The following is a 23,387-nucleotide window of genomic DNA, read 5'->3' on the forward strand; positions in this document are numbered from 1 at the left end:
GACACTGACTTTCTGGTACTACTCCATTAACAACTATTTTTTAAATTATTCAATTTTATTTAGTGAGTTTTCGTAATCTATCTGCATCAAATTAAGAATGGTTGAGATGGAAATGAATTCTTGAAAAATTAAAAAAAAAGGTTTCTTTATAAAAAAAATTAAGATCCTTAAAAACCAATACAGTTTTCGTAAATATGTATTTGGGGTATAACATGTGGCATTTTATTGTGATAAATTGGTTAAGGCTTTCGTGGCCCCTTGATAAGCTATTATCTTGATTCGGGTTTAAAGGCCGTCGTCGGTTGGAATTACTTCTTAACCTTTCGCTAGCACGAGGGGCGAGCTTCTTCAGAGGTCCTTCCATCTCCGATATCTACGTCCAACATCGGAGATGGAAGGACCTCTGAAGAAGCTCGCCCCTCGTGCTAGCGAAACGTTAGGAAGTAATTCCAACCGACGACGGCCTTTAAACCCGAATCAAGATAATAGCTTATTTTATTGTGAGTTGATATTTGATGCAACTTTCGGGTACCATCTCAGAATTATAAAGAATAAATTAAAACTATGTCAATATGATTATCAAATATATGATATTAAAAATTTAGAAATTAATATAATAACCTGTTTCTTGTTCGTAAACGACAAAAATGTTTAACAAACAATATGCCGGACGACTACAAACATGGTACTAACAATTTATTCTATAGTTAGGGAAATGACATTTCACAAGTTCAGATTGACATTTCACTTTATTATAATAAATAAAATAATTGAAAATATAGTGACCCTTGCTGTATAGCATCCGATAAGAAAATTGCAAATATTTTTTTGCATAGAAGCTTTACATAATTCTATAAGACTTAAGGCAAAATATATCACGTCGTTGAAGATGTAATTTTATGTTCATTCCAAATATGTACAGGAAAATTTTAATTTAAAGTCAGTAACTCATAAACTGAGCACTCTATATGTCTGACATTTTCGAATTCCGCATGAAAAGTTGCATATAACAACTTGTTTTAACGATGAACATGTGTCCACTCTATTTATTGAACAAATCTTATTATGGTAAATAAGTTATGGGTTACTTTTCTCACAGATAAACCGCAAACAATTTTTAAATCTCAAAAGTAACAACTTTTCTTAATTTATTTTGAACTCAATTAACTCGATGGCCACCGAATAAAATAAAAAAGAATTAGAGAAGTTATTTTCCTTTTCGGGTTCAACTACAAATAAACAGTCATAAAAACATCTCATTTTGACCATAACGAAATTTTAATGGTGATACTGTATATTTGATAGGGGCGAAACCCGATTTGAGGCCAAACTAGTTTGTCCTGGGTCAGGTTTGGTGGTTACCATTGTTTAGTGTTTGTTTCTGGCTTTCTGGCAGATAAACCACTAAAGTAGAATTTTATGAACCGAAAATCAAAAAAATATTGCAGGATTTTCCATACATTTTCTATACAAAATGCTCATTTGGGTTACCGAGGTGATATGGATGGATTTCGTATTTTAATATAGAATTTATATTATTGAAGATTTTTGCGGTTTATCTGTGAGAAAAGTAACTCATAACTTATTTACGATAATAAGATTTGTTTAATAAATAGAGTGGACACATGTTCATCGTTAAAACAAGTTGTTATATGCAACTTTTCATGCGGAATTCGAAAATGTCAGTCATATAGAGTGTTCAGTTTATGAGTTACTGACTTTAAATTAAAATTTTCCTGTACATATTTGGAATGAACATAAAATTACATCTTCAACGACGTGATATATTTTGCCTTAAGTCTTATAGAATTATGTAAAGCTTCTATGCAAAAAAATATTTGCAATTTTCTTATCGGATGCTATACAGCAAGGGTCACTATATTTTCAATTATTTTATTTATTATAATAAAATGAAATGTCAATCTGAACTTGTGAAATGTCATTTCCCAAAATATAGAATAAATCGTTAGTACCATGTTTGTAGTCGTCCGGCATATTGTTTGCTAAACATTTTTGTCGTTTACGAACAAGAAACAGGTTATTATATTAATTTCTAAATTTTTAATATCATATATTTGATAATCATATTGACATAGTTTTAATTTATTCTTTATAATTCTGAGGTGGTACCCGAAATTTGCATCAAATATCAACTCACAATAAAATAAGCTATTATCTTGATTCGGGTTTAAAGGCCGTCGTCGGTTGGAATTACTTCCTAACGTTTCGCTAGCACGAGGGGCGAGCTTCTTCAGAGGTCCTTCCATCTCCGATGTTGGACGTAGATATCTAAATTTAAAATCTTTAAATTTTTGCAAGGTTCAGGAATATACATATATATATATATATATATATATATATATATATATATATATATATATATATATATATATATATATATATATTAAATATATATATATATATATATATATATATATATATATATATATATATATATATATATATATATATATATATATATATATATATATATATATATATATATATATATTAAATATATATATATATATATATATATATATATATATATATATATATATATATATATATATATATATATATATATATATATATATACATGCAAAATGTCATTTTTGAAGTAAAAGTCGTTCTGTTTTAGTTTCTGAATTCAATTACATAAAGTATCTATTACATTCTTGATAAGCTACAAAGACACACATATTTTTTTTTGTCCAGGAAGAGAGGACGTCACTGTACTCGTTACTAAAAATTGTTAATATAACTATTACATACATCTTATTTATCTTTTTAGGAAAAGGAATTTTTTGAAGTAGGCTTCTAAGTTGATCAAAAGGTAGGTATATTTCTTTACCATGTATCAAATCAAATTAAATTGGAATATTAAAACTATCAAAATCAGATGTCTAATAAGATAAAAAAAGAATGAAAATAAAAATATCCTCTGCATATTTACCCAGTTGCGTGTTTATGTATCATCCGTACGGCTTCATCAAATAATTTAATTACCCACGGCACTCCGTGTGTCATCCATCGATATAGGCGATTCTTACTTCTCCTAAAAGTTTTTACACCTGCGATGCACATCCGCGGCTTTTTTAAGCTCCACGGTCCTTCGAGCCGAGACTGCATTTCGCTCGACGAGCCGTCACCGTCAACCAATAGGCATGAGGAAATAGCGGTCACGTGAACAGTAGAACAGTCAGTCGGCCGTCGACTGTCGGTTGTTTATTTTCAGACACAGCATCTTGAATATGAGTTCGGCGCAGCGAGGTCCGCTCTCCTGGTAACGTTTTTTTCAATGCGCGTTCATTTTCGAAATCGGACGGCGACATTTTCGAAAATCGCGCTGGGTATTACTGCGAATTTTAGTTGGATTTTATTTGTTATAAACGAATGAGTCATGATAACGATCGAACGACGACGATTTGGTGCCGGCATGTGTGGTTGTTGATTGATAAGATTAAAATTATCAAAGTGACCGGGACGGTTTTGTGAGTTGGTCGTGCCACAGCTGATACGATAATGTTGGGCGTCTTGAAACGTCGCTGGAAACCAAAAAGGTATGCCAATGTGAAATTTCTGGCTATATTTAGGCCCGGCCTTGGTTTATCCAACGTGGTATGTTTATAACTTTAAAAATAGAACCATCCCGTCAAAATTTGTGAGATGCTTTACTTAAACTTTATTTTATGCTCGGGGAAATCGATTTCGCTTACTAGACAAAACGTACAAAAAAAATGCTGGAAAGCATCATATTTAGTGTAGGTCATCGTTGTGGGCCACCAGCATTTTTCATGACGTATTATTGATCGAGAACTGTCATATTCAATGCCACCCCATCTGGGGAACTCAGCTGTTCGCTGTGGCTGGTTATGCCGGCCAGCTATTGATTTTATCCTATTAACGTAACCCAAATGTATTTCGTCTAGAAAGTGCTGAAATGGAGTGCAAGTTTCAAAGGGTAAATAAAATAACGCAATTGGTTTTAAAAGCTGAATATCTGAAATATTTTTTGAACAACTAACTGGAATACAATACATCAGAACAGAAGACGCAATAATAAAATCGTAACGGAAGCAGCAAAAATGAAATCATGTCTCAATAACGTTGCCATGTTGCTAATTTAAACATGAATAAAATATAAAAAAGTATATATAAAAAACGAATGTATTAAATTAATTATTTGAAACAATTAAAATGTTCTTATGTTAAAAAATACAGGAAGTAATTGAATAAATATCAGTATTATCACCTCGGTTATTACATTATTACTTTACTTTATATTGACGAACGAAAACTAAGTTTGCTTTCCACGTCCTACATGTTTTTTGTTTCCTCAGCATTTGTTTGACTCTGTAAAACTTTTAATGCACTTAACATTAACTAAACAAATCCATTTATTGTATTTTGTGATTTCATACTTCCTTTCCACACGGATCTTAATTCAATGCCTGCGGTCTAGGTGTCCGTTTGAAAAATAAGTAAGAGTAGTAGTTGAATTTGGTCAGTTCAAGTTTAACTTACTTAACGTATGTTGTGATCTGATGTCTTGATAATGTGAATTGCGAATGCCAATAATTTGGCAGTCAAATTTAGAATGTGAGGGAGGAAAGAATAGAAACGCATTTGAAAAAATTATACTCATCCATATACATACATTTTAATATACAATTTTATATACAGATATCATCAGTTGAAATTGCTGCCAATTGCTGTATAAGGTTCAGCAGTGAGATTATTTCCAGAAAGTAAAGCTAGCTAAAATTTTTCAGAACTTAAATTACATTCACAAAATGCAGTATTTTTTAACCACTGTCGTCATCATATTTATTTTCTCTTGCTATATGGCGAATAACTGAACACACTCCATAAAAAAAACTAATTCTAATAGATCTGTTATACCAGCTCTGTGAAATCCGTGTTATCTGTGAAATTGGTGAAATATTTGTAAAATCATAACGTGTTCCCTGGAAGTTTTGATCATTTTTTATTAATCAAACTAAAATTTAAAAAGAAGTTTTTAATTCATTTGTAGATGTGTGTAACATTCGATTGGATCTTAACCAATTTTGAGAAATGCTATTCTTAAATTAAATGAACTTTACTGCTATGATCTTTAATTTTTTGGAGTATTCACTCAACCCAAAGGTTATTTTCGTTTTTCATTGTAATTTTTTCTTCAAGATATATTAATAATTTTAAAAATTCTTTCCCTTTTTTATAAATAAAATTAATAAGTTATAAACATAAATATAAATAATATGGGAAATATTATTTTATTTAAAATGACTGCAAACGCCCCTATTCTAAAAATATCACGCTAATTACAGTATAATGTCAAATTTTCATATTTGTTATTTGTTATATTAGTTAACGTTAATTATGTCACGACTCATCCCTACACCCATAGGAAGAAGATGCTCAGCCAGATTTTGCCGCGTCAGCTTTTAATCATATAAAACTGTTGTTGCGCTTATTTGTTGGTTAGTCAGTTGAATACGCTCTTGCGGTAAACAATTAATTTTGTAGTTTTGAAAAATAAAGTTTTTTTAAAAAGCGACTTTCGGTTTCCTGTTAGAAAAGTGGCGCAGTCGGTAGGATATTCCGATCGGTAGACTTTTCGTATCTACGATTTATCGGAATATTGGAACTTGTTGAGTGACTGGTGTAGGTGTTTAAGAAGATTTATCGAAAACCTGTCGGAGACATTTCATCAGCAGCTCATCGGAAATTGGTTCTCAAATCGTTCCGGTTTCGCAAGGAGGCAAAAATTTGGTAGGACCACATCGCCAACCTGAGAGACTGTCCCTTATAGAAAATGACCAGAGTCACATTGTTTTTTATGTAAGTGCAATTTTTAATGTCCGTAGAAGACTTAGCCGATATTTTATCTGATTTAAAAATCGTTTCAACTGACTCACATAGTAGTAGTAATCAAAATATTTCTATCGAAAACAGTATAAGAAATAATTTATATACAGATATGGCTAATAATTTTAAACCAGAATATTTAAACTGTGTACCTACTTTTGATGGGAACGCTAATGATTTAAATAGATATCTTGCTACTTGTGATAGCCTTATAACTGCTTTTTACGATCAAACTAATCCAAATAAATTTGAAAATATTTACTTAATTAATTGCCTTATTGGAAAATTAGTTGGCACAGCCAAAGTAGTAGTAAATATACAGAATGTTTCGACTTGGGAAGATCTAAAAGTCACTCTTGTAAGAAATTTCGCGGATCAACGTGATGAGGCTTGCCTCAACCGTGATTTAGTTATGCTACGGCAGCAACCTAACGAATCACCCAACCAATTTTATGATAAAGTATTATATATTCTAAATCTTCTTTGTTCGTACGTTGATAACCATGAACAGACGAACGCTGCGAAAGTTCTTAAAAGGAAGTTATATACAGACCTTGCCTTAAAAACATTTTTATCAGCGCTTAAAGAGCCTCTAGGTACGAATATACGTTGTATGCGTCCATCAAGTCTTGCTGAAGCTTTGCAGTTCGTCAATGACGAATACAACAATCAATACTTTCAAAATTACTCTAAAACACCTAAACCGCCGATACAAAATGTAAGACCTTCAAACCAAATACTACAAGACTCTTTTGTAAGACCAAATTTTAAGCCAAACGTTCTATATAATTTTAATAGTCAAACGCCAAATAATATCTTTAGAAGTCAACATTATTTTCCCTCGCAACCGATAAACATACAACCTAACCCGCAACAACCGAAGCACTTTACAAACTCACAAGTTTTCGGGAAACCCCAAAATCAAAATGTTTTCCGCCCTAATCAAAATAAACTGTTGCCAAAACCTACTCCAATGAGTATCACCACAAAAAATACTAGCAATAGTTTTAGAAACCCGTCAAATAACTTTAACCAACCCTCTAATTCAAGAACAGACTATTTTAAATCTTTTCCACAACAACCTAGGAACTTCACCTTTGAAGAATTGCATAACACCGAACAATATGGCGAAAACCCTGAAAAATTTTGCGAATATGTAGAACAAGAAACCGAAAACAATGACCCACCTTACACATTTGACCAAGACCACAATTTTCAAATTGAACAAGAAACAGAACAAAATTTTTCGAAACCGCCTCTACAAGACGACAATCCATAGACGATCGCGTATTTTGCCTTAACAATATAAACATTAGTAAATTACCTTATATCGTACTACCCGAACATAACCTTAAGTTTCTCATTGACTGTGGCTCATCAAGATCTTTTATCTCACCTGAATTAGCATTTAAGTATTACTCGAAAAATATAAAAGAAGATCCATTTATAGTGGCAAGAGGAAATCAGGTTTCAGCACATAAATATAGCACATTGTTACCCTCTTCCAAAATATTTAAATTGCCTAAGCAAAATAATTTAAAATTCTTTTTATTTAAATTTCATGACGTATTTGATGGATTAATTGGTGTAGATAATCTCCAATTTTTAAAAATAAATCTAGACTTTGCTAATGGTTATTTATACACCCCATATACTAAAATTAAACTACTCTATCGAAACACAAACAAAAATCTTAATCAAATCAATATCAGCCCTCGATGCGAACAAATTATCAAAATTAAAACATCTATAAAAAACGGTGAAATTATTATTCCCTATCAAAAAATTGGAAATTGTGAAATCCCCGAAAGTTTATCTATTTCGAAAAATGGTATAGCCTTAACCAGTATTTTAAATAACTCGACAGAAGAAGTTACCATCGATTTTTCTGAACCGTTAGTTGTAGAAAAATCTAACAGGGAATTCTTACAACAAATCGACCTAAATAATATTTGCGAATTTTCCTATAATCACGAACCAAAATTTGATATCTCTGAAACAATCCGTAGTGAGCATATGAATAATGAAGAAAAGTCGGAAATATTGAAACTCTGTAAAGAATACTCTGATATTTTCTACAATGAAAACACACCTTTAACTTTCACAAATGAAATAAAGCACGACATTCGAACATCAGATGAAACACCTATATACACAAAAACCTATAGATATCCGTACATACATAAAGCAGAAGTTGCGCGTCAAATTAAAAAAATGCTCGATCAAAAAATAATAAGGCCCAGTAATTCTCCTTGGTCATCCCCTATTTGGATTGTGCCTAAAAAATTGGACGCGAGTGGAACCAGAAAATGGCGTATATGTGTGGACTATCGCAAACTTAATGAAAAAACTATTGACGATAAGTATCCTTTGCCAAATATAACCGATTTGTTGGACAAATTGGGTAAATGTCAATATTTTTCTACATTAGATCTCGCCAGCGGATTTCACCAAATCCAAATGAGTGAAAAAGATGTGCCAAAAACAGCTTTTAATTGCGATCAAGGGCATTATGAATATCTGAGAATGCCTTTCGGGCTCAAAAATGCACCTGCAACCTTCCAGCGCGTAATGGACAACGTATTGCGCGGGCTCCAAAACGAACGGTGTGCGGTTTATTTAGACGACATTATTATTTATTCGACATCATTACAAGAACATGTAGAAAAATTACGCGATGTTTTCCAAAGACTCCGAGAAGCGAATTTTAAAATACAGTTGGACAAGTCCGAGTTTTTGCGTAAGGAAGTGGCCTATCTCGGTCATGTAGTTACCCCCTCAGGCGTTCAACCAACTCCCGACAAAATAAAAGCTATTAAGAACTATCCTATTCCTAAAACAACAAAAGAAATTAAAGGTTTTCTAGGTCTCCTAGGTTACTACCGCAGATTTATTAATAATTTCGCTAAGTTAACTAAACCGTTAACAAAATGCTTAAAAAAGGGTGCAAATATTGATCATAATAATGAATTCATTAAGTGTTTCGAAACTTGTAAAAATCTTCTAATAAACCAACCAATTTTACAGTATCCTGATTTCTCGAAGCCGTTTAATTTAACAACCGATGCGAGTAATGTCGCTTTAGGCGCTGTACTTTCACAGGGTCCAATCGGAGCTGATTTACCCGTAGCTTACGCCTCACGCACATTAAACGATAGCGAAACCAATTATTCAACTATCGAAAAAGAGGTTCTGTGTATAGTTTGGGCAACCAAATATTTTCGGTCCTACCTTTTTGGCAGACAGTTTAATATCATTACGGATCACAAGCCCCTCCAATGGCTATTTTCACTAAAAGATCCTAATTCAAAATTATTGCGCTGGCGTATAAAACTAGAAGAATTCAATTATAAAATATTTTACAAGAAGGGTAAGCTCAACACAAATGCGGACGCGTTATCGCGTATCGAAATACATACTAACGAAACAAACGATAGTTTTAATCTAAATCAGTACATGGACGATTTTAATAAAAGCCTCGAAAATAATCAAGTTCCGCCGGACATTAACGACGTTCCAAATAATAATGCTGAAACGTCTTATACAGAAACGAATAAAAATGACCTTGACCTAGACAACATTTCTATGGTTGCGCTGCCTGACACCGACAACGCTACCAATGTCCCAGACGATGACAATATTACTATACATACGAACGCAGATCAACATCCCGCTGTAGGTATCACGATAACAGAAAGCCCAGTTAATTACGGCGCACATCAAATCATAATTAAGTCGGTATTACATTCCCCAATGAAACCTAAAACGATAATATTATTCGGGAAGAAAAAACGCCTTACAATTCAAATATCTCAAAATAATTTCGAAAAAGATATCTTAGAGTTCGTCAAAGACTACATCATACCCGACGTTCAATACCATCTCTATTTTGAAAATCCCGAAATATACGAACCTTTTACAGAAGTAGTTCGTAAATATTTTAAATGGCCATCTTTAAAATTAAAACGCTGTACATCAAAACTTGTCGACATTACCAATAAAGCCGACATACAAGACATAATTAAAAACTACCACGAAGGAAAATCGAACCACAGAGGTATCGAGGAAACGGAACAAAAAATTAAAAGTAAATATTATTGGCCATATTTAAAAAACTCAATACAAACATATATCAACACTTGCGAAATCTGCCAACAAAGTAAGTATGAGCGGCACCCAGTCAAGGTAAAAATGAATGTTACCCCTACCGCGAGTAGACCTTTCGAAATTATTCATATGGACGTTTTTACTGTCGAAAAATCAAAATTTCTAACCATCATTGATAGCTTTTCAAAATACGCGCAAGCCTATCCTATCGAATCCGCAGAATCTGTCGAAGTTGCAGATTGTTTATTAAAATTCTTTTCCCATCACTCAGTCCCTAAACAGGTAATTGTCGATAACGGTCGTGAATTTAGAAATTTGTTAATAACGGAATTGCTTAACTTGCATAAGATAAAACTCCATTTTATAAGCCCTCATCATCCTGATTCAAATGGTATAGTCGAAAGGTTACATTCAACATTACTAGAACATTTTCGCCTCTTAAATACCCAAGGATTCTTAAAATCACCGGCACACTTAAAAATGATATATGCTATTTTAGCATATAACCACTCCATACATTCAGTAACAAAACTTAAGCCAATTGACATAATTAACGGGCATATCTCCGACGATAGTCCCTTCGATATTAATATTGATCAAATATTGATTAATAATTATGTCGATGACCATAAAGAAAGGACCAAAATTTTGTATTCAAATTTAAACAAAAAAATAATCCAAAATAAAGAAATTGTAATAGAAAACTTGAATAAAAATCGCGACAATCCTGAAATATTTCAACCACAGCAAATGGTGTATGTGAAAAAACACATAAGACAAAAAACTGCGAACGAATTTCAAAAACCTACTGTCATCACTAAATTAGATTCCGCTCATAAAACAGTTTCCACGGGAACGGAAGAAAAGATTCATATGAATAACTTAAAACGTCCCAGAAAGAAAAATTACACCTTTAGTAATTAAATACTTTATTATTTTAGATTCCCAGCAATTGTCACGTGCTTCCAAGAAAGCAGCCACATTGCAGTAAGAAACTTGAATACGAACCCCGGCATGATTCTTTTGAAACTAGGGTCTGCAAAAATTCAAGATTCGGCTTTTAATTTAATATATTATTACGATCTTAATCAAATAGTTTTAGAAGTAGATAAGTTAAAAATTAAGTCAACCATTTTAGCGAAAACTATAGAATCCAATCCTGAATATAAAAATGCAAGTATTAATCATTTTAAACTCCTTTTTCTAATAAAAGAAAAAGTAGAAATAAAATTAAAAGAACTAGTTCCCGATATTCAAAGGTCCAAAAGAGGTTTGATTAACGGTCTAGGTTCAATATTTAAATCAATTAGTGGCAATTTAGATTCTTCTGACGGCGAACGTTATGACGCCATTATTAAAATCCTTGAGCAGAATCAAGAAAAATTGGCAAATAGCATAGCTCAGCAAAACTCGGTTTCTATTAATTTGATAACACAATTTAACACAACAATTCGCAAAATAGCTACTAACGAAAAAATCTTAGAAAATAAAATTAATGAAATAATAATTTTTATTAAGGGTACAGAAGGTCATTCACTCTTTATCGTAGATTACTTGAATCAATTAATAAGCCTTTATGAAATAATATACTCAGTGTTACAGGACATTGAAAATTCAATCTCTTTTGCAAGGCTAAATACAGTACATCCAAGTATAATAAAAGCAAGCGATCTATTTGAAGAACTCCTTAGAGTAGAAAAGTACTTAAATAAAAGACAGTTTCCATTAACAGTAACTCCGGAAAATATCCTTAAATTTCAAAATTTAATCGATATCGAATGTTACATTAACCATAAGAAAATAACATATATTTTAAAGGTCCCGACTACTCAAATCGACATTTTTGATTATTTTCATCTGTATTCAATACCTATTTTTAATGGGAGTCAGTTTAAAGCGATAGTTCCGCGAAATAAATTCTTGTTAAAAACCAAATTGCACTACACATTTAAAAGCGACCCCTGCAAAAAGATTCTACCACAATATTATATCTGCGGAGAAGCCAACCTACAAGAAATCGCTAGAAATAATCCCTGCGAAGTTCAGCTACTTGAAGCTGGTAACACCTCTACATGTCAACAAACTCAAATTACAGTCACTAAGCCAAAATTCCAACGTATGGAAGGTTCCAATCAGTTTATTGGTATCTTCCCTCGCAAAGAAGAAATCAAGTTGGTCTGCAATTATAAAGAAGAGACTCTCATCCTGACTGGTACATATTTGTTTGACGTACCAATCGACTGTAAGGTATCGTCTAGCCAAGGAGTATTCGTAAGCGAAAAATCAACCAGTACTAGCCAGTCGATACTTCTATCCAAATTTGGTGATGTCATTAACCAATTACCAGTTCAGCCAGATGTTAACATCGAGCTCCACGACGTCAAGTTGGACGAGCTGCATACAATAAGGGCCCAAATCCTGCAGAAACAACCAGAAATCTCCGCTATAAGTCCTTTCGTCGAGTCTCCAAACTTATGGACCTTATCGATTTACGGGATAATAATTATCGCCTGCTGCTACGCTTGCTATAAGAAGTTCCTCAACATTAGGAATATCAAAAAAGCCGAAAGAAGACCAGAACCAGTTATCGAGCTAGCCAATGTTCAACTTCCACGCTAACCCTTGAAGTTGAATCTAAGGAGGGAGGAATTATGTCACGACTCATCCCTACACCCATAGGAAGAAGATGCTCAGCCAGATTTTGCCGCGTCAGCTTTTAATCATATAAAACTGTTGTTGCGCTTATTTGTTGGTTAGTCAGTTGAATACGCTCTTGCGGTAAACAATTAATTTTGTAGTTTTGAAAAATAAAGTTTTTTTAAAAAGCGACTTTCGGTTTCCTGTTAGAAAAGTCGTTGCTATTTCAGAACGACGTTCTCACCCAGTGTGTGATGCTATAATTTTTGTCGAAATAAATAAGAACTAAAAGTTCAGATTTTCACGAAATTATATGTTTTTACATGACAATTGTTTCGATAACACCGTGTCTTTATCAAATCACAATGAATAAAGACACGGTGTTGTCGGTCATGTAAAAATATATAATTTCGTGAAAATCTGAACTTTTATTTCTTATTTATTTTGATGAATGGATTTTCATCAAGTAAAAGCCACCTCAGTTCAATTTATAATTTTTGTGTGATGTATATAAGGAAACATACACCTACATAGCATACATAAAAGTTTTCTTTTATTTATTTAAATTCTGAAGTAAATAAGTTTTCTTAATCTGAAGAAAAATAAAAGCTTAAGAAACAGAATTTTGATGTCCAGTTGAAACATTTATCGATTTATTTTTTAGCTATTTGATTATTTAATTTTTAATTATAATAATTCATTATTTTTATTTTAATACTGATACCGAGACAACTCATGGTATTTAAAAGAAGGTTTTAAAATAGCGTATAGTTTTACATATTTTTAATTTTAAGAATTGATAATTTATTAATTATTTCTCATCTCATTTTAAAATTTGAAAAAATTATTTGAAAATCCGTAAAAATTCTGTGATATCCGTGAAATCTTAAATCCATTTACTCTTTATGAATTCTATCTAATATTTTGGTCAACGATTTGTCTCGTGATGATATGGGCCCAGACACAATAAATCCTAACCCATATACAATTAGTGCAAATATTTTTTGTTCGCTTGTGATAAGTAATCGTCCGTCATTTCAAATGGGTGTCAACCTTTGTTAGCATTGTACCCCCAGACGACAATAATTTAAAAATTCATAACATAGGTACATTACGTCGTACGTGACGAAACATTTATCGACAGGATGGCGGCGTTATGTGATAACGTTTATAATATTCAATAATTTTTACGGTGGCGTCTAGATTATTTTGCAGTCATTGTTTTATTTTCTGAGTGACTTGCACGTTTTATTTAATGTCGAGGACTGAATTTATAGTGTACATGTGTTATAAAAATTGCAAGACCCAATAAATGTAAATATGTATATTTTATTAATGTTTTGGAAGCAGTTTCGGAATATCCGGTATATAGTGTGGAAACCGGATCGCCTTTAGCCTATCATCAACCAATAGCCGATAATTTTAGTGAACTTATCTTTAACCTACCACCTTCTATACATACATTTTCAAAAGCCGATAAGGTAAACTTGCTGGCAATTGCTGAAAAATTGAATTTTGCAGTTGCTGAAGGTTACCTGTTTCAATCGAGACGGATTGTAACACGCTATTAATTCAGGCAATTGAGTGTTCCCATTTCTGTCCAAAAAGAAACTAGAAGTTAAGGCACTTGAAACAGTAATATTTTTCCATATGTCCTCGTATTTCACCTGAATATTTCCCCATATTTATCCGTAGATATTCTTACCTCATTTCCGCTCAGACAAATAACGGATTGCTCGATTATTTCGGAATGATTGAAAATATAACTGTTCAAGTTCAATAATGGATCACCTCATTAACACTCTAGGACAAATGGAGGTTTTGTATTTCAAGCAGCCGAAAGAATTCCTAATTTTTCCTAATATTAGCGTGAGAAGTAGAAAATCAGATTAGTTTACAGAATAACGACCATTCGGTCACTCGTCTTGGCACAACCTGCACTCAATACTTTCTTTCATTTCCTTTAGGCTTTAGATCTACCATTATTCTCGTAACATTTTTTTCATGGCTGGTCTCTTTGTGAATTTCGTCGATGGGCTTCTGAAGAATTCATTGGCCTGTCTTGACCATGACGTGTGTCTCCACCATTGCTGGAATTCTTTTTCCATCCATTTTTTCGTGGCTAAGCGTCCATTTGTCAAGTGCCTTTAATGCAAAACTAACTCGGATTTTATTTATCATTTTTATTGCCACTTGGCTATCGATGCTTATCGCAATCGTTTTAGTTTCGAATCTATTTCGTCTTTGTTTCTATTGCACAGTACTCTTGTGTGATAAATAGAGATAAAATGTTTTATTTTCGTCGCCCTTATTCCTTGAGTTTTTGACTTGTCGGTATAGCAGACGGTTTCTGCCCTTATTGGTGGGATATTTTCAAGATCAAGAAAATTGTTGTTTCAATTCAGTGATAATTCAGTTTAGTTTTCAGGTTCAGTTTATCAGTATTAATACCTATATTACAGCATATTGCGGTTTTCCCACACTTGTGTAAAAAATGTGGCAAAAGTACCTTCAAACAGGATTTGCCAATACTAATTTCTTTTCTTACGTCCTCTAATCCTGTTGACATTTTTTCGTAAAAAATTCAACTAATAATCGGAATCGTTTCTGCCCGTAGCGACACGAGTCAAACAATTGAATGTTTCACAAGGTAGGTATTTTCTAATCAAACGAGAAATGCCGCATTAGTTAAAACGGAACCGTAAATTACAAAAGTGACTCAACAATTTAGAAGATTTAGCATGGTGCGGCATAGGAAAGCGCACAAGCAGTCCATACGTAGGACGTTACATAAGATTGTTCTAAAACATACATTGTGTTGAGGAACAATCGAAACGCCACATTGGGACCAAATGATGTATTTTGAGGCCAAATACAATGCCCGTGCGCCGTGGGTCAGGCTATTACCGCGACGAATGCGTTCGCTTTATTTAGAACAGGAAAAATATTGTGGGTTGGAATTATTATAGACACGAAAGAAGTTATGACCGACACGCTTTTATCATTATATTTTACTGTCTGAGTCTGTTGACGCCCCTAACTGCAATGGGTTGGCGTCTGACCCACAGACTAAACCGCCGAGTGTCTTGTATTTTTTAGAATAGCACGTTGTACAATATATTTTTTTTAATGCAAAAAACATGGCCTGCTAGATACATAAAATTTAAACAATCGCAGACCTTTTGTCGCAACAAAAATTCTTAATATCGATTGTCAACGAGAAGTCGAAAACAGTTTTAAAGGAAAAAAACAATAATAATAATAATAATAATAATGATAATGATAATATCTATATAATCCCACATATTTAGAATACAATCCGCGTATTATGGATTTCGTCAAGTAGGCAGAAAACTACATTAAAAATTTATATAATAAAAATATGTGACAGAGCACAACAATACACGTTAATAAGTAAAATATTGCTTTAAATTTTGCAGTTTTGCAGGAGAAAAAAATTTAGGATTTAAAAATGTTTTTCTACTCCCGTCTGTAAAATACCTAATTACCCACCCATCTAGCGTGCGGGAAGCGTCACTTTACCACGTCAGTTTCGTTTCCCACGAATCCGAGCCACTTCAGACGTTTCCGGGATTTTACCGCACGGATGTGGGAGCAATCGGATGTTTTCGGAGATATTTCCGACGCTTTGAATTTTGAGCTTTGTCAATTCTGACGGTCATGTCAGTGAAACTAACGGTCGTACAAAAAGTATAGTATGCAACACGTTCGGTAAACTTTTTAGCTCACTCGTTTATTAAAAACTCGCTCCGCTCCCTTCAAATAAACCCGTGAGTCAAATGCCGTTTACCGCACTTGTTGCATATTATACTATTATATTACTACTGCTTTTTAGATCTGGAGAAAGTTTGTTGTAGACAGGTGTTCGTATTTTTTTTTTTAATTCTAGTCTTTTTTTAATAGAAAAACAGTCTTTGTTACGTGTATATAACAAAATGTGTTTTTAAGTATATGAAATTTGTAGAAAATTTGAAAACTGTTACAATAAACGTTGCGAAATATTTAAATTATAAAAGATATTCATCCAGTAAACTGTATTTTATATTTAAAATTCACCAAAGATTACGAGATATCAATGTTATTTAATCGTTTGGATTTGCACAAATTTTCATCACAGTTTTCAATCCATGAATCATTGCATTATATTTTTGTCGTGTCCATTTATTGCGTTCTTGAATCCAGAATTTATTCTGAGATAAACCTTTGACGACTGGTCTGCTAATAAACCGACACGGAGATTGTCAGTAATAAAAGTACTTACAATTTGCTGGTGATCGATTAACGAGTTTTGCGATTTCCTTTGGTGGCCATAAAAATCCGTTCATTGGCCTTATGGCGGGCATGAATGGACCGAGAGGATACGACCTGCCGACGACGCATTTTACATCGAAGAAAATCAGGTGGAAACAATTGAATTGCGGGTCTACCGTGGACGTCTGTTTACAATAATTGAAAACATCTTACCGTAAAAGGAAAGTCGGCGTAAATCAAACCGAGAGCCTGGTTAGCAGTACGGTAAATGACAATCGATGGTCGACGGACTGGACGCACTGGATGGATGAGACGGCTGGTCGTTGCAGCTTGCTTCGGGTTCGCAAAAAACCGTTAATGCCTGTAACGTGTATTATTCAACCGTAATATTTCATATTTTATTCGATGCTGTTTGCAGTTTCTCTATTGGCTAATGATGGTTTGTTTGAAGTGCTTGTGCGTTTTTTCGAGCTAGCAAATCAAAATAATAAATTCAATATATTTAATGGAAAGACATACTCGACGAAACGTTTGGTTTCTAAGAAAATAAAAGATACTATACCAATAACTGCCGAAAATTTTTTGAATCTTATGCGATATTTGACTTTGAAATCTCCCACAATTTTTTGCTCAAAATGAGACTTCTACGTTTATTTTAATTAATTTTATTTTAAATTAAATATTAAAACAAAATACTCTTTAGATTAATAGATAAATAGATAAGTAAAACAAACAAACGTATTGGCAGGTAAGTAAGTAAAGTCGACTTAAAAGTATGGAGAACCCGACGCAGAAATATGCTAAAGTGAGCAAAAAGGTCTTGCTAATAAAGGCATTAATGGCAGATGGATGGGAAGGTGAAAAATGCGAGTGACTATGGCAGCCCTAGGAGGAACATGAATGCATTAATTAATTAAACCTTCCATTTGAAATAATATAGAAAATCTCTCCTCTTGTGGCGCACTGTAGCGGGAACCATATTCAACCAAGCCAATAGTTCCCATTATTATAATTATCAAGACTTGTATTCATTTGTATTCAAATCTCTAAATAGAACCCAATGTGCATCTTAGGACTAGGACGTTCTTATGGCTACACCTAATGAACCCAAGCATCTGAAAAACTTTTTTAACAGCACTATTTAAGTAAAACTTGGTCAAGCAAGTGCGGATCAATTTAGGACGAATAGGAGGGCTGAGATTTGTAAAATTTCTGTTATACCCATCAATATTTTGAGGTCGTCCGCAAACGGTAGAAAAAGGTAATTCATAAAACAATTCGTATTAAACAGGAGTGGACCAAGAAGTGACGTTTTGGGCCCATTTTCGTTCCATAGAAGTAATGCACGGTAAAATCTATTTATTTTCCTTGTAGCTAAGATATTGCCTGCCTGATGTTTAGGTATTTTTAGCTGCCATGTTTACACCTCGTCAATAACTGCGTTTCTTGTAAGGAGTTCAGCCTCCAGAAATTTGGATGAAACTTCATCATTCTTCTTATGAACAAGTATTTATTTTGACATAGTAACACAATCAAAAAAGAAAAATAATACGTGGAAAGCCAATTGTAAAATTTATCGCCAAAGTAAAGCCCGTGTATATATAAAATCGATAATATATACTTCTAACTAAATTTCAGCATGACTTCTTCATTAAAATAACTTTTTTCTACTCCCTACTACTACTACTCTAACATACCCATTGCACTACGGACATTTCCGGTATTCAAAAAATTTTGACGACACATCCATTTTATTGTATCTAGAAATTACCTGTGTCTAAATTGTAAAAGGGCCTACAAATTGACGTGTCGCATATATGTATTCATTCATCAGCGGCGAATTCTTTCTTATTCGACCGACGAATGAAGATTTAAATCCAAATTAATCTATGTTTACAAGAGCGCGAGATTTACATCGACTTTTTCATGAAATAGTAGCGTTCCTTCGAAAGTTTACATCATTCTCAGACAATAAATAACAGGATATCTCCATTTTAACGACCGGCATTGTCGTGCGGTGTGTGGGCCCTTTATGTAACTCTACACTGACATCGTGCACCTGCACCCTTAAATTCTACTTCCATGGTATTTTTTTAACGTGTGTCAAGGTTGATTTCCCACATACGCCGTGTTGCAGGGGACAATGCGTTGCAGCCCGCGTCTGACTTCTTTTTGTTGTAAAAATACACACCGTATCGAGTTACTATTAATCTTGCATTCCTGGAAATTCGTCGCGATGACGGATACGTATATGCTAATGAAAAAATGAGTGACGGTGCGTCGCTATTCAGCGGTTTCTACCTGTCTGTCCGAGATTTTAGATAATAGGGATTGAGTAGACGTACACGGCGGGCTGTCCACTAAAAAGTACAGCTATTTTGTTTGTGTGCTGACGAATGAATATTCGTTATGACCGTACATTCACGAAATAGCTGAGTAATTTTGCTCTTATACCTAACAAATTTTGTTTCAAACAGCATAGTCCAACTTGGTAAATCCGATGACACGTTGCTCCTCACGGTCATCATACTTCTGAAGGACTTGCAAGTCCAGACGATTTTTCAAAAAAAATTCGTCAATACAGATAAGATATAATTCAAATTTATTCTTTTATGTTTGGATACGTACTTGAATAAGTGTTATCTACATAAATTATAATTATTGCAATCAGTTTTTAATAAATTTGTTGTAATTACATATGTTGATGTGATGTATATTTTTATTTATGAATCTCGTAGTTTTTCACATATTTTATTGAAGCTTGAAACTGCTCTGTTATTATATTTTCGGGAAATTTACTAATGAACTCATCCATTCGTTTTTTAGGTAATTTATCGTAGTTACCATATTTTCGTGAAATTTACTAATTCACCATTAGCCAAATAAGACTAAATGTGGTTGGGGTTTAAAAACTGCATTTGGATATTTTTAGTATTGCCCTCGTATGTTTGTTGTATGCAAATGAACTATCAAAGGTAACAAAAACCAATTAGTTCCGTCTTTCACAACTTTCTATCTCTTCCGAATAGGAATCTATCAAGATAAAGATTCAATTAATCATAACAATAACATAATGTTATTGGGCAAACAGATAAAAGCTAATGAACTCCTATTTAGTTCATTAATGTGGAATGTTGCCAATTTGCTTGGATTTTCCGGAGAAACAATACTAGTCGTTAAAAAGAATGCATTGGAAAGTCGATGTAACACTAAACCATATGCATCGACGCGTTGCCAACTGTCCTAGTTAAACTGAATTGATGAGTCATAAATTTGAGACACTTAAAGCACCACGTTGCCAGGTTTAATACTTTATTAATTGGGAGTAAAATGCCAACATAAACTCAACAAGTAGCAAAATTGACACTTTTGTGAAACAAAAAAATGAAATAAGAATTCCCACAAAAAATGTATTTTTCTGCGCAATACGGTTTACTCATAATGTTTAATGGATTTTTTTCTACTATTTACATTACAGCATTATATCTCTGTCGGTAGTGAAGATATCGCCATGTAGTTTTTATTATGAAATATTTCTCAATAATCAATCCGACGACACTCATGTTCTCCGCTGGTTAACTCTTGAATTATTTACCGTTATGTGACGTCATTATAGATTTAGCACGACTGCTTTCGATAGTCTGGTGGCAGCTAAAAAAAAACTTTTTCTACTGAATAAAGAACGTAATATTTGTAGTCACTTTATATATAACACAGATAATCTGTTTGAATATCAATAAGGCCTTTCGCGCAACATCAAATCAAAAAACAATTCTCCTGAGGAAGGTACACTATTGGTTTTTGAAGTATAAGCTGGTCTTAAATAATGACAAAACCAATATTCTAATGTTTACAAGATGTACCTTTTTCCATAAATAATAGTAATTTTGGCTTAGGAAAACGCAGAAAAGTTTTATGACTTCTTTTCATTATAGATTATCATGGGACGAACATGTCAATTGCATCGCGGCGAAATTGAACTCTGTCACAGTTTTAGAGTTATGCAAATATAAAGATTTTAAAACTAAAATAGCAGTTTACTTCGACGTTGGGTATGGTATTGTCTTCTATGGAAGAAGCATGTTAGAATGTTACAGAGTCATGTTAGGTGGAAAATTCAACATAACAATCTTTTAATTGCTACTGGTATTTACATAGAGGAATGCATTTTATTTAGCCTTTACAAATAGGCACCTGTTTGCCACAAATGAGGAGCAATTTATCTATTCCACCAGAACACAAAGTTACAGTTACCCTAGACATAAATTTTCAATTATAGAGAGTGGAACACATTATAATTGCGTTAAATTTTATAACCCTAACAAACGATATCCAGAGTAAAAGAGGCCATAGTTGCATATGCATTCAAAAAATGTGAAAGTGTGTTAATTATTTCGCTATATGTTTATGTACACTTAATAGTAGATGTCAAATTGAAACACTTTGAATTGGTTAGTGGTGCCTTTTTGGGTACAGTTATATCTTTGCAACTTTTGTCCTCCAAAAGAAGGACTGTCTGTCACTAATTTCGCGAAGTGATAGTGATTTTAAAAAATTGTTACTTGCAGCTTTGAATCATTGCATGTAGAGATCTGATTATCCCATGCGCCGATTCTATAAAAAACATCTGCAGATTTGTTCACTGGACCTAGTATATTATGGACATCTCCTTTGCCTCTATCTAATCTCGAAAGTGGCACTGTGACTGACCCTACCCCTACTACCTGAATTTCCGGAAAGTTTTTTGCGATAATAACTTAATTGTTTATAGTTGTAGAAATATTCTGCGGTACATAATTGGCGAACCTAAGATTGTTGTACAGGAGGGTTGGGCAAGGAGGCCCACCTCAAAAAGTAACCCGTTTTTTTTCGTTTTTCCTTTTAATAATTATAAATACTGGTTATTTGTACATTTTTAGTCCTTTGCGTAATACCCGGGGTAAAATGGACAGCTTAAAAATTCTAAAAAAAAGCTATTGCATATTATTATAACCGTAACATAATTAATTGATTCAGAGTGTTATTTTTTGGATAATTTTATGGATTTAGCCTAAAGCCAGACCTTTCGAAAATCTTATAAACACCAATAACAAATTTTGTAATCGATAGAAAAATTACTAATTTTTTCTTATCAATAACGTTTTGTTTTTGTAAAATACTTTTTAATAAAAATTTATGATTATTATATGTAACATTATAAATAGGGGAGAGTGGGGCATGACGACCAGAAGCTTCTCCAAAATTTGGGTAAATCTAGTTAAAGTTAGTCAAAAATAAATCGACTTGATGGTTAGTTTTGGTGAGCCTAGGTATGACTGCAAGATGAACTTTTCCGGTAACATATACACATCATTTTGGAATAGAGACTTGTTATTAATACCTTTCCGGTATCAATTAGTTTAATCGGGTGGCTATTGATGGAAATAAATTTTTGCAATCCTGCTTTTCTGCAGCGTCCGGAGAACGTATCCGTCGCCGGCATCGCTGTGCGCGTTCACGATGTTTTTAAATGGTAAATAAAGCAAATGCGGCGGGTCGGTGAACTTCAAGAGGTGCTCGCTATTGCCAGACAGCGTGACGCCTCCGCGGTAAAACTGAGCAAACAATTATTGCGAAAAAACGACTGCCTTCTAACCGCATACCTGAATATTTTTATTTGCTTATTCGTCTGTGAAAAAAAAAATGGGTCGCCTACGCTTACGCATTCGGCTCGGGCGCATCTTCGAGATGATGGGGTCATTCAAATGATTTAGTACTTCCGGGACATCTTATCCTGCCACGGGCGTAGATGCGGTAAAGCCGAACGTGTTCGAGTGGCCGATTTAGTTCTTGGCGACAATTACTATTTATTTATTACTTTTTTTTATTGTATGGACCATACCATACCATACATCTCCATTAAAAGAGTTGATTTGTTTTTGTTTGAGTACATTTATACATTCAATTAAGTAATACAATACAAATTAAATATATTCAAAGGTATTAATATCATAAATCAGTTTGCAAATCTTCTGGATTCTTCCTGTTTCCGGAAACAATATCAATTAACCTCTGAAAAAGTCTACATGATGATTGGCGAAACGTCAGCAAGTTGGATTTATAAACAACCATCGCAGGTGAAATTCAGAAGATTTGTAAATAGTGTTACAGTAGCCTGTGGAAGTTTCTTTGAAAAATTAACAATTAGATTACAGTCATGTAAATTAAACTAGGGTTATTTATTTGACAGAAATGATCCGATGCACTTTCATTGAATTATTTGCGAAATTTACAAGTGCAAGATTCGTGATATTGTTCATATTATTGCCAGTGAGATAGGTGTGACGGAGATGTGGTTGAACTGGGAATTCAGAGAAAAACTGTTACAAATCAGTAGATTAAAAATAGGACGTTTTCATCAGCTAGAATAATGTATGTAATGTACATGTTAATTTGAAAAGAACGGGGGTTTTGTAATAAATCTTTTTAGTGACTTAGGTAGGTCAATAAATAATAAA

The 23,387-nt window shown here is 33.3% G+C and overlaps 1 protein-coding gene across 3 annotated transcripts in view; it reads left to right on the forward strand.

Moving 5' to 3' along the window:
* Positions 1–3,203: 3,203 nt before the first annotated feature.
* The window catches only part of LOC132703328 (uncharacterized), a 331,950-nt gene continuing 311,766 nt past the window's right edge, over positions 3,204–23,387 (forward strand). For all 3 annotated transcript variants that reach the window (XM_060672504.1, XM_060672505.1, XM_060672506.1), the window contains exon 1: positions 3,204–3,563. In XM_060672504.1, the coding sequence (XP_060528487.1) occupies positions 3,526–3,563 (38 nt within the window). In that variant the 5' untranslated portion in view covers positions 3,204–3,525. The remainder of the gene's footprint in view (positions 3,564–23,387) is intronic.

The sequence above is a fragment of the Cylas formicarius genome, unplaced genomic scaffold, assembly GCF_029955315.1.
Source record: "Cylas formicarius isolate icCylForm1 unplaced genomic scaffold, icCylForm1.1 PGA_scaffold_6__28_contigs__length_40554024, whole genome shotgun sequence".
Taxonomy (NCBI): domain Eukaryota; kingdom Metazoa; phylum Arthropoda; class Insecta; order Coleoptera; family Brentidae; genus Cylas; species Cylas formicarius.